The sequence below is a fragment of the Limulus polyphemus genome, unplaced genomic scaffold, assembly GCF_000517525.1.
Source record: "Limulus polyphemus unplaced genomic scaffold, Limulus_polyphemus-2.1.2 Scaffold577, whole genome shotgun sequence".
In the NCBI taxonomy this organism is placed as follows: Eukaryota; Metazoa; Arthropoda; class Merostomata; order Xiphosura; family Limulidae; genus Limulus; species Limulus polyphemus.
In genome coordinates this window covers 365,788-382,878 of record NW_013666187.1, presented here as the reverse complement: position 1 = coordinate 382,878, position 17,091 = coordinate 365,788, and the positions used below count along the sequence as shown (strand labels likewise).

Sequence of the window (17,091 nt, the reverse complement as noted above, 5' to 3'; positions counted from 1 at the left end):
TTATTTTTCTAACATGGTAGTTAGATTTTGGAATAGGTTGCCCTTAGATGTTGTAGAGGCAGTAAATTTAAGTGAGTTTAAGAAAAGGCTTGATAAGTATATGAATGAAAAGGGCTGGGTTTAAAATTTTTTTTATTTTATTAAATCATTTTAATTTAGTTTTGAGGATGGAACAGCCGAGATGGACCAATAGATCCCATTTTGTCCCAAAATATTATGTAATGTTGTTTTATGTTTTTTACTGTTGTTCCTTTCCACATTCCAAGGACAGCATTTAATGATTACGGAATATTCTAATTCTTGTTTTACAGTAGTTGTAGCTATCAAAATATGTAAACACTGATCAATAGAACTATATTTTCATAACATGAAGGTTACCGATATGATTTAATGTTTGTTCTTATCTCATTAAGCATTAATTGTACTTTTTATTCCTCCAACCACTACCAGAGAAATATATAACAAAATGCACTAAAAATGGTTAATTTTTTCAGGAAAGGTTATAATTGTTTCATATGCTAAACAATTAAATGCAAAAATAAATTTCAGAATCATGTTCAGTTTGTAATATTCATTATTGCAACTTCCATACTTGCTTTAAGAAGTTAACTTTTTTTTTGTATAACAATCTGAAACATTCTCTTGCAGTTTGCTAACTTGAAATATTTAGCCAATACTTTTCTGTTGATCATGAAAGAAACAAAATATAGCCTTTGCAGATTTTTAGGTTTTTTATAAATAAAATTATTTAATGTTTCTTGTTCTAATTTTTGAGGTTTATATAAAATGTTTATAAACTTTTAATTGTGTGTTAGGAAGCAGATGGCATCAGAAAAGATGCAGATCAAACTAAGGATAAAGCAGGACAGTTACGTGATCAAGCCAATGATTTAGCTGGAGAAGTGGCTGAGACTGCTGATCGAATGAAGGACTATGAAAACCAGGCTGACAAAGATGAAGAATTAGCTGAAGAGGTAAGTTTAACTATAAGAAAAAGCATCATAAATTAGATACAAGCTGTTATACAGTGGAAGAATACTCAGTGAAGTGTGTCACATCCATTTGTCTGTTTGTTTGTTGATCATTTCAATGGTCATCACAAAGTTATAGCACAGAGGTAATTATTAGTATATATATATCAGACTTATTTCTTAATTCATCTCGAACATTAAACTATTCTGATAGAGAACATTTTTCCTCTGTGGAGATATGCTAAATTTTTATACATAAAGAGTTCACTATTCTTTTAAAGAACATAAGATTCAGAAAAAAAAAATGGAGCTTGATACACATTTCAGTTCTTTACATACAACATAAAGTGACATTTTCAGCTATTAAAATTATATAAATTATTCAATAAACTAAAAGAATCAAGTGTGTTAGAGTACAGTCACTGAGCTAAATGACATTAAACAGATGTCAAATTTGCTTCATCAAACATGATAATATTTTATGATGTACAATGCTTATGTTGATGATCAAAACCCAATTTGTTGATTGATAGTTTGTGATACCAATTAATATGAAAGTATCTCATTATAATGTACTTTTCAGGCACTAAAGAGAGCAAATCAAGCAAAGACAAGTGCCACAGATGCCTCCAAAAAAGTGAAGGGAGGTTTGGATGCTGTAGATAGGATAATGAATGCTTTAGGTAAATTCCAATTTTTATCTAATACTAGCGAAAATACCTGGTTTCGCTCGGATTATTAGGTTGATAGTGTCTATATTCTGACCCCATTTTAGCATAAAAGTATAACCTATATACTTTTGTTGCTAAGCAACATGACATAAAAGCCATTGTTGGAATGCATTGTTACCAAAATGCACTGGCTTTTCTATGTAACACTATAACATCTCATAATAGAAAAGAAATGTGTCTGCCATAGAATGTTAGAGTGTTTTAACTATGTGGTTTTTGCATGAAAAGATGTGCACATGCACATAGATAAGTAATAATACCCAGGTGCATACCCTCAGGGTCCACTTGGTATGGGTGCAAAATTTCAGATTTCTAGGTTCTTTGCTCTTGAAGCTATGGCAGTCACATATTCTTTTCTATGTGGTTTTTTACTAGCTTGCCTGACAAAAAGATGTGCATGCACATGGATTAGTAATAATATTCAGGTTTCTAGGTTGTTTTCCCTTGGAGCTATAGTGATCACATTTCTTTTCTATATGGTTTTTTGCATAAAAAGATACACACACGCATGCACGTAAATAAGTAGTAGTACCCAGGTGCATACCCTCAGAGACCACTTCAGGTTTCTAGGTTCTTTCCTCTTGGAGTTATGGCGATCACACACAGACATGCCCTCTTATTATTATAGATTTGATTGAGTAAGATAATTCATTCTAAAGCTATGATAGTCTTTACACTTTGTTTCTCATTCATGATAAGTTGACATATAACACTTAACTTACTGTATTATCAATTTTGCTTTCATTTTAAATTTGGCTTTTCTTTTTATTTGTGTGAAATTTATATCTGTATTACACTTTTAAGAATAATTTGTACTGATAGAATTATGTAAATACATTTGATTTGTAAAGAAGAAATAAATCTTAATCTTAGATATACTAATATTTAATACTATAATCAGGCTGCAATTAATGTACCTTAATTCACATATTTCTATAAGAAAAGTTAATGTGCAGTATTTGTTTCTGTAATTTTCTAGTGTATATATATATATATATCTACTATTTTTTTAGATACTACCAGAAATGCAAATGACAATGCTATTGTCATAACCATACACTGGAAACATTTTTGCCATACTGCATTCATTACACTAACTATGTACTGTATATGCTTGTAACATTTTGTTAGATAAGCAGTATTATTTATATTTGTAAATTTTCTAAGTAATTGAAATGCACTATCACTTAAATCTGCATAAAGAGTGAGAACATGAAGTGTGGCAGTTAAATATTATGATATCTGTTTTTATCAAAAACTAAAAATTTCATAGCTTGAAATTAAGACAATCACTAATAACAAATAAACTAGGGATTATAAGTTTGTCATGTTGTTTAGCTATCTAAATGTCAGATGTTAAATGATACCTAATTATCACATGCACACTTGTAATTGTTTTTCCATGTAGAAGACCTTGATGACATTGATCTTGGTCTGCTGGAAGAACTTGAAAAAAGACTTGCTGAGGCAGAAGAAGAACTGAAAGATCCAAACTTGGACAAACAAATGAACGAGCTCCGCAAAGCTCGTAATGATCAGCACAGGTGGATGCGAGACTATGAAAAAGAAATTGAACAGTTGAAGAAGGATGTACAAAATATTAAAGAGATTAAAGATGCTCTTCCAGAAGAGTGTTACAAAAGGGTTGTTTTAGAACCTTAAGTAAGCTGTGGAGGCCTGACAGAGTAAATCCTCTGCATTTAGGTGGAGCCTTTTATAAAGGGCATAGCATTTGATTATAAGTTAAATCTGATTAAGCAGTACAAACTGAGCTTTTTGAGTTAGATGATACATTGAAATTATATGTGCAGCTTCATCTTGCTGCTTGTTTTAAAGGTTGAAACAAAAAGTGACACTTTCCTTTTTGTACATATATATATGAGTGTCAACAGCTAAAATTGAATGGTTAATTTGTAGTTTATTGCATTATTATTATTTTTAATTCAGTGACATTTGTGCTCCAAAAACATAATTCTTCATTGCTTTTGGAAATGCTGTTTGTAATCTCTTGTTTTACCTTTTCCATTTAGTTCAGATATGTTTTACACACCATTTCTGAGTTCTGAAAGCTAGTGATTGTATTTCAGGACTTGTACAGAGGTGGAAATGTTACTATAGTGATATGAAAAATATAAATTTCTTTAAGTCTGACACTAACAATTTTATGTGAAGAATTATAGTTATGAGTTTATTACTTTATTTTTTGGATAACTGTTACTTAACTTTAAGGGTTTTGATGTGTCAAATATATATGACAACAAAGTTTCTGATGCATATTACACTTTTGCATTTAAACCAGTTACTTAATTTCATACTATCTGATTAAATTCAAGGAAGTTCTCATTAATATCTTCCATTGTTTTATAGAACTATTTTAAAACTTTTTCAGACAAACCATGATATCTTCATAAGTGCCAACACATGTGACTGTGTGAATCGTGCCTTTGTATTACATTATTTGTTGTGTGAAGTAGATTTTCTATAATTTTTAGTTTGTTTTTTACCCTACCAAGAAGTTTAAGGTACCATTAAAATTTTTATACTGACTCAGTGCTGAACTTTAGTACTGAAATTATTTGTGAGTTGTCTTCTTTAGGAGATGATGTTGTATACAAAGCTTGGGAACAAATACTAGTTAGTTAATTACAATAATTTGTGACATCATGCTTTCAGAGGTAAACAAAATGCTTGCCAATGCTTTTTGTATAAGTTAGATAACAAATGTCTGTTATATAAAAAAAAAAAGAATAAAAATACAGCCAACCGTTTTGTTTTTAATTAGCAGTATGAAAGTAAAATAATATCGGTTGTTGGAAGCTGTATTTTCAATTGTAAGGAATAGTGGAATTTGATATTTTGTGCTGTTAACATAGTGAACTTGTTAGGTCATTGTTGTAATCATTAACTCTCAATTATTAATGATATCTGACTATATTATTTTTTGCAAAAATATAAATATTTTAATCTAATATTTTTTAGAAGCATAGAATTAATTTTATCAAAAATGATGATTTCGTAATTCACAAAATGCTGCATTGAATTGGAAAGATCAAAGTATTTTTTGTCAGGAAATTGTACCTAGAAAATTTCACAGTCTTTCTCTCAGGCTTATAAATATTACTAGTATTTCAGCTGTGGGCTAATCAGTTTGAACTTCTCTCTATGTTCAAGTTTTTAAGAAGTTAGTGTGCTTTAAATTTTTGGTTTATTATTGTTAAAAAGTCGGACAAGAATATTTGTAAATGAATTGGGCATCAACAATATTTTTAAGATTTCATTGTCAATTAGTTCAGTTTAAAAAAAGTTAAATTGTTTCATATAAATATAGATTTGTTTACATTGTTAATAAGTAAAACAGATAATAATGAAGAAAACATTTAATAAGTGCAATAACATTAAAAAATGTATGTGTGTATGTGCACTTAATAACACTGTCAATTGTATCATGTTTTTCTCTTCTTCGTTTTAATTATTCAGCATTTCACACCATAAGATAGCGTGTTAACCTGTTTTCAGTCGTAAACCTGATTTGTTAACTTTTGGATTATTTGTCTATCTTAAATAATTAGTGTAATGTTGTTGTTTTTTTCCAGAGTGCGAGTTCAGGACGAGTATATAAATTATACACAGTAATGCTATTTTCTGCCCTACTCTGTGAACAAAAAAGAATTTAAATATATACATTTTATTGAAAAATAATAATAAAGGCTAGGTTATTAACCAAGAGGCAAGACACAAACTGACAAAGTAAAAGTTCTAGCTTATCTCAAGTTGGCAATACCAATATTAGTTTTAGCGCTAACAAAACCAGAAATAACAATCGTATCATACTAACACTAACCATGTGGATAACCATTTTTTAGTTACCAACATTTAGATAAATAATTTGGCTTACTACATTTTTCCTATGTGTCTGATACTACTGTAAACTTTTTGAAAGATTGTCTATTTGAATTTTTATGACAGTTTTTAAGTGATAACTAATACTGAAGAACACTAGAGATATTAAAACCCAACAAAAACATACTTATCTATAAAGTAGTAAATCACCACTTGATTTTAGAAAATAACAATCGAACTAACATTCCATTCACTTATGATAAATATGAAGTGTACCTATTACTTAATATATAACCAAACTACAACATCCCACGTGCCACTTCGAAATAACAGGCCAGTTTCAGCTTGTATTTTAATGAATAAATAATTACACCAAAATAATTGCTTTGTATTATCAAAATTAATAACACTGCCCAAAAAACTCTACATATGATTTATTATTATTACTGACTACCATTGCGTCATCAGGAGATACATTAAAAATGTTACGACGACCGTTACCGAGGCTACATAACTTATAAAACAATACATTCTAATCTTTATAAATAAGAGCGTAAAAAAGTATAATTAATTAGCTACAGTCATTACCGATACCAGTTGAATTTTAGTTTCGTTCTAAATGCGTAGTTTGATTGGAAGTTAACACTAATAGAAAAAGAGGCAGTTAGTCAAACACAAATAAAACTTTGAATAGTAATAATAAGATCGAAGCTTAGAAGTACCATGTTTGTCCGCTGCTTTTGCATCACCCTGTAAACTGTCATCCTCATTAACGATATTGTCGACCATAATCCTAATAATATTTCATATTATTATTAGTATTGGTTGGGATATATTTAATCTTGCATGCAAGAACGCATGGAAGCTATATCGTTATGAGTAAAGCCTGGTTTGAGTCAATGTCAGGTTGTGAGAGAATTTGAAGGATTTCAGTCAGGAACAGTTTAGAACAGCAACAATGAGATGTGATAATGGGCATCAGCAGAAATTTTTCCGCGGACGCTCATGGATGGGACTTTTCTAAGACACTAGTTACTGGAGGTCAATATTAAATTCTTGTATAGACAACTTCAGTCTAGAAATTTAAGTGAATTCTCTACATCATAGAAGGGAAGTATAATTAATATTATTATAAAGAAGGTTGAGTGCGCTATATTAAGAATATTTTGAACATACAAATCAGCAAGTCATAGCTAATATAAAGTAACAGTAGAATGTCATAACAAAACTACGGCCCATGAAATCTGTATATATGAAGGGCATCTAACAGCCCTTTTAGACGCAAGAACTCAATACACTTGGATCATAGAAATGTGTTCAGATTCAGAGATTTAAAATTTTCAATATAAGGATATCCCTTGTACTTAATGGCATTAGAAAACAAAATATTATGGATCAACTCGGGGTGTCAAGGCCACTCAGATATAGACTTGCAACAAGTCGTAGTAAGCAGAGTACCGTGTCTTGTAACAGGCAAAAATTCACGAATACAAAAATCGGTGATAAAATCCGCTCACGTTTCTTAGATTACGTAATCAAAAAGGATTACCATCTGGAATAGTCACACAAACCACGGGTACACAAGGGGATACCACGACATACCCATTCAATTGTCGCATACCTCAAGCAGCTGAGGAATCAAACGGTATTTCTTTTATTCCATTCAAAAACACTGATTAAGTCGCTGGATACGGTGCTTATGGTGATTTGACTGTTGAAATGGGCACTGGAAAACCGTCGTCCTCATACGCTAGATAGATTATGGAAACTAGCATAGAGGAGTGGTGTGCTTTGGACATGTCAGCCTTTTACAATGAAAACTATGCTGCAGGGCAGTCGTCAGGAAAAGCATACCGGACATGGCGAGAAAGACTGCGAGGAGATGACGAGGCTCCAAAATCTATTTAATAATTATTTAACCGATTATTTTGTCGATTTCCCTAAAATAATATTCAATTATGATGCCTATGATTTCATTTGACACAAGCATCGATCGTTCATGCTTATGTTGATGAGTGTAGCTGAAAGAGTGGGTACTCCTTATCTAACAAACTTTTCATATATTTCTTTGACTGAAAAAAAGTGTCAAGTGATTGATATAAATGGATCTGTTGATGTTAAGCTAGCCAACTGAGTTTTTGTGAGGGCAAGTTTGTGTAACTTATTCTTACACAAATTTGCGCTCTCTTCCCTGACGAATTTTATCTTCGTTTTGCAAAGATTAAATCAATAAACACGTGTTGGTAACATGTTATTTGCCAATCCAGGAAAAGAGGAGGTGGTAATTTTTTTTTATCGGAATAAGATGACATCTGATGTACACTTATGATATGCACAAGTTATATGATACATTTAATATTTCCCGAGTACAGTAAAACCACACACAGCGCGGTGGTTGAGTTCTTGGAAAATGATGTGTCTTATGAAATCGCGTATTCAGAAGTATTAACTCAACGGGTAATAGGAGGTTAAGTTCTTAGGTTCTAAGATTTTTTCACAGATATTTTCAAAAACAAATTTTTGACAAGTATTTAAATAATTATTTATGCTACAAGTTTTACTGTGATAAATAATAATAAGCATACAAACCTGTAAAAAGAATATAGTATAAAAAATATGAAACTTTTTTTTTATTTACTTTGATAAATGAACATGAAGAACTAATGGTAAAGATAATGAGGGTGATGTTGGGGAGGGGAGGAGGTTAATTGTGAGAGGGTTCAGGGTCATCTACCCCAAACTACAGGTCTTCTAGGGTTTCCATGTCGACTGATGTTGGTGATACTTCTGGAGTTACAGTTGATTTTGTTGTTGATGGTATGTGTACAGTATGGAACAAAGACGTATCGTTACCGGAGATTGCTCAACAGCTTAATAAAGGTACCTGATGATGACAATCTTGTCGAAACGTTTTACATTAATAATAAAGTTTTCTTTATTACCCTTTCAAGGCGTCTCCGAACTTTCATTTTCTGAAAAGTGGGTTCCTCCTCATAAAATTTAGTAAAGGCATCTTTGTACCCCGGGGTGTTGGGAGGGTTTTTATTATTTTATACGAATCTGGTTTCTAAGTTTCTTTCGGTTTCTCCGACGTAGAATTCTGTACAGTTACTACACATTGGTATTGTGCGATTATATATCATTTATATTTAGTAATGATTTTAGTTTGGGGCCAAGTTTTTGAGTGAATTTAAAGACAACGGAAATATTATGTTTAATGGCAAGTTTTTCTCCAAGTGTGAATACTTTTTGAACTGTTTCTGTGATGAATGGTAAACTGCAATGTAATGTTGTGTTATTGTTTGGTTTGTTAGTTTCAATTTTGTTTGTGGGTTGAGATTTGAGGATTTTGTTCCGGTGGTTGTATGAGAATGTTTTCGATAATATTTGGTGGAAATTTGTTGGTGCAAACGAAGGGATGTTTGATGTCGTTTATTTATTTATATAGTCAATTTAATTTATTATCCATTCAAGCCGTCTTCAAGTTTCATTTTCTAAAAGTGGGTATCTCGTTATCAAACTTAAACACAACCAGATTGCTGATGGGTGACTCAGCCGGATTTGTAACATGTTCTGGCTAGTTTAGTTTAAATTTGATTTGTGAAACCGCGTATTAATTAACAGGACGAACCACCGCGTTTCATAAAGCAGCTGGGGCCATTTACAAAGACAGTACTGGTAAGAAACAAGAAAAGAGTGACTGGCACTATGGATGCTGCTGCCAGAAGAAAGAGAATGAAGACTACTTGTCAAATTCAATACAAGAAAGCATGATTGACCAGTGCACGACTAATGGTCACCTCAAATTAACAAATGGATCAACATTGCTAATAGTGATGGGAGCATGTGACAAACAAATAATAATATGCCAATATGTGAAGGTTATATTGGGGACAAGAAAGTGAATGTTCTACGAGACACTGGTTGCAGTAGTGTGAACCAGTCTAGTATCCGATGATCAGACCACAGACAAGGTATGCCTGTGTGTGTGCTAATTGATTGGACAGTGACAAACTTCCCATAGCAAAAATACAGGTGGATACTCAATATTATGTAGGAGACCTTGAGACTATGTGTATCAAGGGACCAATACACGACTGACTTGGTGATAGGAAATATACCAGGTAGTAGAAACGTTGAGGAACTAGACAGAAAGAAGATAGATGAAGCATCTGCTGTCACCACCAGAGCTCAAGAAAAGAAGAGCAAACAAGACATCAAGCCCCTTCAAGTATCAAAAAGTAATATCCCAAATTTAGGTTTGCAGGAAATGAAGGAAGCACAGAAGAAAGACCCTTCACTGCAGAAACTTTGTGACAATGCCTGGAAGAAAGTCGAGCACAAAACAAACGGGAAATATACTTATAGAATAGAGAACCAGAAGGGAGTTCTATACCGAATCTATCAAGGCAGTTATACTGGGAAAGTTAAACAGATCATCACTTGAGTCTGGTATTCTGTTTTTACAATGAAGTTGGCTATTGAATCAATTGTGGGAGGACTCCTAGTAACAAAGAAAATGGCAGACAGAATCACCAGAAACTTCCATCGCCCGGGAGTCATCAGAGATGTGAGTAGATTCTGCATGTCATGTGACATCTGCCAAAGGACAATACCTAGAGGGAAGGTAGCCAAAGTGCCATTGGGGAGATGCCTCTCATAGAAGAGTCATTCAGCAGAGTAGCTGTAGACTTGATCGGGCCACTAGTGCATGTATCTGACAAAGACAACCCAGTTTGTTCTGACATTAGTCGACTATGCGACATGTTATTCAGAAGCAATAGCACTGGTGAAGATAGAAACAGAGAGAGTAGCGGAAGCTCTCCTGGAGATATTTTGCAGAGTAGGCTTTCCAACAGAAGTCCTGAGTGATAGAGGAACTCGGTTTACTTCAGAACTGATGCAGGAAGTGTACAGACTCATCAGTACTCGACATCTTTGTACCACCCCATACAAACCTAAATGTAATGGACTCTATGAGAGAGTCATTAGAGTTTTAAATAAGATGTGCCAAGAGAAACCACATGACTGGGACAGGTACTTGCAGGCAGTATTATTCGCTTGTCGAGAAGTCCCACAAGCAAGTACAGGATTTTCACCCTTTGAGTTACTGTATGGAAGAACAGTACAAGGTCTGATGCAAATATTGAAAGAGCTATGGACGAGAAAAGAAGAGTCAGAAGTAACGAACACATACCAGTATGTGTTAGACCTCAGAAACTGACTAGAGGAGACCTGTCAACTCGCTTGACAGAGGTTGTATGCAGCTCAAGGTAGTCAGAAGCATTTTTATGACAAGATGGCCAAGGATCGACAAGGTTGGACAAAAGGTCTTAGTTTCTGCTGTCCACAGACCACAACAAACTCACCCTGCAATGGAAAGTACCTTTTGAAGTACAGGAAATACTCAACAGAATGGACTACAAGGTGAATGTGAATGAGAAGACCAAGATCTACCATGCCAATCTGCTGAAGAAGTATTTTGGGAGAGAAGGAGACATAACGGGTGCAGTTATTGAAACAGAGATGGATATTCAGGTGTGGCCATCATAGATGCAGAACCAGAAGACAGTGACTTTGTCTTAGAAGATGAGTATCTATTAAGCCTAAGGGCACTGTGTGGAGATGAGACGTACAAGGACTTCAACATGAGTGCTAAACTGACTGATAGGAAGAGGAACAAAATCTATTGTGTCAGCATACAGATAGATTAGGAAATAACCTCAGACAACACAAGGTCAAGATGAAGATGAGGGATCCTGTTAAGGAGAAGCCCTACTGGAGACCCTATGTTAGGAGAGACAGACAAAGGAACTGGAAATGCTGGAGCAGACTTTGTGTATGAACTAAGAACAGTCTTTGTATATATTAAAAATATTGTAAATATTTTATCTTGAAGAGGGGCTTATGTCATTATATGAAAGACTGCTTGGTTCAGATATTAGTGATTAATTTATTTTTTTGAGAGAATACTTTATGATTGTTAAGTTTTTGTTATAATAAGAGTTAAAAGCAGACGAGTGTAGGAAGTTTTGTTAATAATTCATTGACGTCGAGAATATAGAAGTCGGACAGACGAGTAAGTGATAAATCTATAAAGAGCGTGTAACGAGCGAGAACAGCAGACAGATAATAGCAAAAGAGAATAAAGTTGGTGTGAAGTTCACTACTTTAGAAGTGATAGGCCTAACGTTTAATATGTTAGAATGAAACTAACTAGAAAAGAAGATAAGAAAAATAATTTTATTCCGTCAAAGCGTGGTTCTAAAGTAAATGAATCAGCCTGAGTGCACTTTGAGGATCTTCAAAAAGAAAAACAAAAAGAAGACCTAACTCACGCCACAACTGTAAGTGAATCACAGAGAATACTAATGTGATAGAAATAGAGAAGATAGTTTTTCTCGTCAACTGAAATTCTAAAGTATTTTGAATAGGCCTAAGTGGATATTTGACTAGAAGAAGAGAACTACATATATAGTATTTATGATGTGTCCATAATATCTATAGTGTTGAATAATTTATTGTACATACGTTAACTTGTTCTGAATGTGACCGGCATGGCCAGGTGGATAAGGCGCTCGACTCACAATCTGAGGGTCGCGGGTTCGAATCCGCATCCTACCAAACATGCTCGCCCTTTCAGCCGTGGGGGCGTTATAATGTGACGGCCAATCCCACTATTCGTTGGTAAAAGAGTAGCCCAAGAGTTGGCGGTGGGTGGTCTTACACTGCTAAATTAGGGACGGCTAGCGCAGATAGCCCTCGTGTAGCTTTGCGCGAAATTCCAAAACAAACAAACAAACAAACTTGTTCTGAACATATATATTATTTTGAAGACAAGTGAAGTGCGTGCTGTTTATTCATCGTTGAATTTATCGCTAACAAGTCACAGAATTCTAAGCCCAACAACAACATAGTATATATATATTTATACTATTAAGAAATATAACTAAAAGCCTTTCTATTTGACAGTTGGCAAAAAGGAAAGCTATATATATATATATAATTTTTAAATTCTGACATGGTGCTATTTGAGCCGTAGATATACGTTTAGTTTACGATTGGTATATCACAAACATTTATGGATATAATTTACATTTTCAATATATGCAGAATTTAACTAATTGAAGCTTGTTTTGTGTAATTTACATTTGTATGATTCATATTAACCAGATATATGTCTCTGTCAATCATATTTTGGTTGGGTGGAATTTGCTTCAAACACACGAAACAAAATTGAATGATATATATATATATATATGCAAAATATATTTTTTTATTTCTTAAACTCTTATTTTATTCGCATATAAATTCCGTAAATCTGCATGCATAAGAACTTATAACGCTAAAAAAATGGCTTCGATACCTGTAGTGGGCACAACACAGATAACCCATTGTGTAACTTTGTGCTTAACAAACAAAACAAATCAGTAAGTTCTTTGAGCTATTTTATGCAAAGTTATTTCCATATATATATCAGGTGACATATTATATTTATTTGTCTACAACAAATAGTTTTGTAAATGTAAATATAAATAACTCATTGTTGCCTTAAGCTTTTATCTTACATTCAAAAATTACCAACTCAGTTTTCTTTTTAACTAGACTATTTCAGTGTCATTATAGAGTCAGATAATTTCTTGCATAATGCGATAAAACATTTTAGTACAAAAAAAAACGAAACAAAATATTTATATCCGAATAAAAATAAGAATATCAAACCCAGTTAATTTTATCAAAACGATGTTATCCATGAAAACACTGTCATAATTAATGATTTTCACGAGAAGCTTTAAGAAATTCCAACTATAGCATATTACAGTCAATAGAGGATGTGCATATATCATTTCTCAGCATGGCCCTCTTTGAGTGAGATGTATCCTCTTCATTGTCATATGTCATATCAGTTCGGTGAAATGCGGGTGTGATGTTGCAATTTCAGTTGTGTAGAGCTTCTTCAGTAACGCCATCTGTCCGAAAAATGCAGTCCGCGATGATCATTATTGAGAAAATGGGAGTAAAAAACATGCGTGTAATAAGGTGCGATATAGACCAGAACTATATCAGAGATGGAGAAAGAATGTCCATGTGGACTTCTCAATTCCACTTGTACAACATTGTTACAACAGCAAAATCACAAGAAATATTCATAATATATGGTGTTGGTAGTGGAGCGGACATTAAGTATCATTCTTCGGTGTCACATTAATTCAATTTTTAGCATGTGGGAAATACATTTCGCTTTCTTTCGTAACGCTTTTTTATACGTTATTACAAAGTACGAACATACAAGGTAATATTTTATATAAAGTATTGCATAAGTTTAGGTTCTTAAATTATCAGGATGGCTTATGTTGTACTTAAAACCAACATATTACATTAGCAGGATTTCAAAAATATACATTATTACATTGCTTTTATTTTTATCCCAGAATAACAGTAATAAAATAACTATGGAGTTATAACATAACTATAAGAACAGATGTATTTCTCACAATCTTCACGAGAAAGTATTTTTCCAGGATGACATCTACTCTTTATTCTAAATTAAACTTTATGAATAATATTCTAAAGGTGACTGTGAATATTGTTTTCAATTGTGGGAAGAGACGATACTGTCCTGCTCACAGTAGATCTGGGTGGTATTATCATTTTTAAGAACCGAACTCGAAATTGCTTCCTGTACGTAAGATAAATAAAAAAGTTTAAAAATGAATTTAACGTAACCAAAAGATTTGAAATATACTCTAAAACTGTGGAGTCATAACCATTGAGTTCTAAAAAGTTTGTTTCAAAAGCAAGAAAATTACATGCAACAAAAATTCCAACTACGTAGAACAAAATGTTAATATACTGACGCTGTGTCGAAAAACTACGAAGCGTGTGATCTATTTTTTTGGACGATCTTCTAATAGTCTTATAGATGAATGTGTTTAACACGAGCAGAACAACGAATGGACAAATGTACATGGTTAAAGAGTACAGAATGACATAATAAATGAGATAATACAAAAAATGGAGTCGAAGAAATGTTGGAGTTATGATGTTTACCGTAACATTATTAAAACACACGGTTGCTGTGGTTACTTCATACTCCCAGATTCGGGGTAGATTGTATAAAACTGAAAAAAAGAAGACAAATAACAACCACCTTTGCATCCGGGTAGTGATGCTATTCGAACGAGTCCTAACTCTTAAGGGGAAACAAATAGCCATGTACCGTTCAGCCGTGAGGGCTACCGTTGTCCAAGTTGAACCTGTTTGCGCAGCCAATGCTAAAGGATACAATACTCTAGATAAGCAAGGAAGAATGTACCACCTATAGCTAAGGAATACCTCCGACCGTAGTCTCGGAAGAGAAAACAAAGAAGTAGAGGCTAACGTTAAACACGAGTCAAAAAAGGCCTGCCCTAAGAGGCAGCGGTATATTGGAGTTCGCATTTCTCGTCGACAAAGAACCACGAAGGCCAAGACGTTCACCACAAAATCTGGCATTCCTATAATACCAGTTAGAATCGCCATGACGTAGGTTAAAGTATTCGTTCTCTCTCTTATGCAAGGTATCGAAAAAGTTTGGTTCACGGAGAATTGAACTACCATAGTTCTTGAGTATTATTTCAAAATAAAGAAGATTGATATAATCAATAAGTCACAACATTTCACTTTTCTTAACTCTTTTATACATATTCGACACTGGCAAGACTGAACTGTGACATCTTACCTCATATGGTGCATTGTAATAACTGCTCTTGAGGTAGTTTGAAGTTTATGCAAGAGATAAGAAAACCGAGCAGTAGAAGCGTTTCGTCAATGGAACAATTATTCGTTGGAAATGGGACGCGTTAGTAATCCACATACACGTGAATTTTCGAAAAATACTCTCGTCGAAAAAAGTATGGCCGAAAACACTTGATGACTAGGGTAGAAACATCTGGGAATCTCAATATACGATAGTTTGTTGATCTCGCAGGGTAAGGAGATTCTTTAAGACTTTTCTTCTAGGATGATCCTCTTATTGGATGTGTTTAACTTAATTTGAGATTAACCTTTTTTGAAAGGCAGTTGCGGGGAGAATAATAGGCGGAATAACCTTTCTTTAAAGAGACATATGCTAGGAACGTCACAATTATGATTAGGGTTAGCCAATAAAATACGTAACATAGCGAACTGTTATACAACCAATTAATCAATTTCAGCTACGTCCAATGAAAACTACGTTCCACTTTCAAAATGACACATTAATAAAATACATTATTTTCCCAAGAAGGTTAACAGGACAAGAGTAACTGACAAGTTTGAGATAAGACATCGCGTCATCCTGTTTATCTTTCAAGTGCTATATATACAGAAGATAAGAAATGTGTGACTAATTCCAATGTCACTTTACTTACTGACACATTCATGTGTAACATATTATTTGCAAAGCTAATATGGATGCACTGTTCAATAAAATAACTGTAAAATGATTTGAATGCGATCACTAGTGCCCCCCAGTGGCACAGCGGTACGTCTGCGGACTTAGAACGCTAGAATCCGGGTTTCGATACCCGTGGTGGGCAGAGCACAGATAGCCCATTGTGTAGCTTTGTGCTTAATTACACACAAAACGATCACTAGTATCATATGAGGAAGCGAAAGCCGCGCCATTTATTCCATCACCGGTATTCAGTCGCCCCCCCAGTAGCACAGCGGTATGTCTGCGGACTTACAACGCTAGAATCAGGGTTTCGATACCCGTGGTGGGCAGAGCACAGATAGACCATTGTGTAGCTTTGTACTTAACTACAAAGAAACAAACAAAACTATAAATTATAATAACACACTTTTTACCCGTTATGAAGTCCGGTGTAAGGTAATTAACGTCTGTTGGAGTTACGAGAGGTGAGAAAGCAGCTGACTTTTGGTAAATCCATAAAGGATTACGAGATTACAACATTAATTCGCTAGAAAATTACTGGAGGGATCTGCCGCCTTTCGTATTTAGCCACTTAGGAGATTATGGAGCCCTCTATAATCATGAGAAGTCGCAATACGATATAAGTGTGTTTGGTATGATGTTTGAGAAAGGAATATTAAAGACAGGCGTTTAACTGACGACGCTCTGTTACGATATTAAATCCCTTTTATCTACAGACCATAAAGATTATTATAAATCATCAGTTTTAAAAACGTATTTTATTTGTTCGTTTGTTTCACCAATTCAGGTAAATTTTAACTTATAGGTCAGAAGATAGGCATCTAGCCACTAGTACCCACCGTCAATTCTTGGGATGCACTAATATAATTAATGTGATTTGGCCGCTGCTCATTCAGGTCCCCAAAGTACAGTCAGAGAATGGTCAGAAATGACTTGCTATGAATGGTCAGGAGTATCTTAAAGAAATTTGCTGTGAATAATTTCCTACCACGAGGCCTGGCATGACCTGGTGGTTAGTGTGCTCGACTTACAATCTGAAGGTCGTAGTTTCGAATCCCCGTCACCAAACATGCTCGCCCTTTCAGCTGTGGGGGCAGCTGATCATCACCACCCATCGCCAACTCTTGGGCTA

General features: G+C 34.0%; 1 protein-coding gene across 1 annotated transcript in view; it reads left to right on the top strand.

Annotated features, from left to right (window-relative positions):
- Window positions 1–5,238, top strand: part of LOC106459219 (laminin subunit gamma-1-like) — a 76,526-nt gene extending 71,288 nt beyond the window's left edge. The window contains exons 24-26 of the mRNA XM_013918824.2: window positions 816–974; window positions 1,555–1,654; window positions 3,111–5,238. Of these exons, the coding sequence (XP_013774278.1) occupies window positions 816–974; window positions 1,555–1,654; window positions 3,111–3,364 (513 nt within the window). The 3' untranslated portion in view covers window positions 3,365–5,238. The remainder of the gene's footprint in view (window positions 1–815; window positions 975–1,554; window positions 1,655–3,110) is intronic.
- Window positions 5,239–17,091: the final 11,853 nt, after the last annotated feature.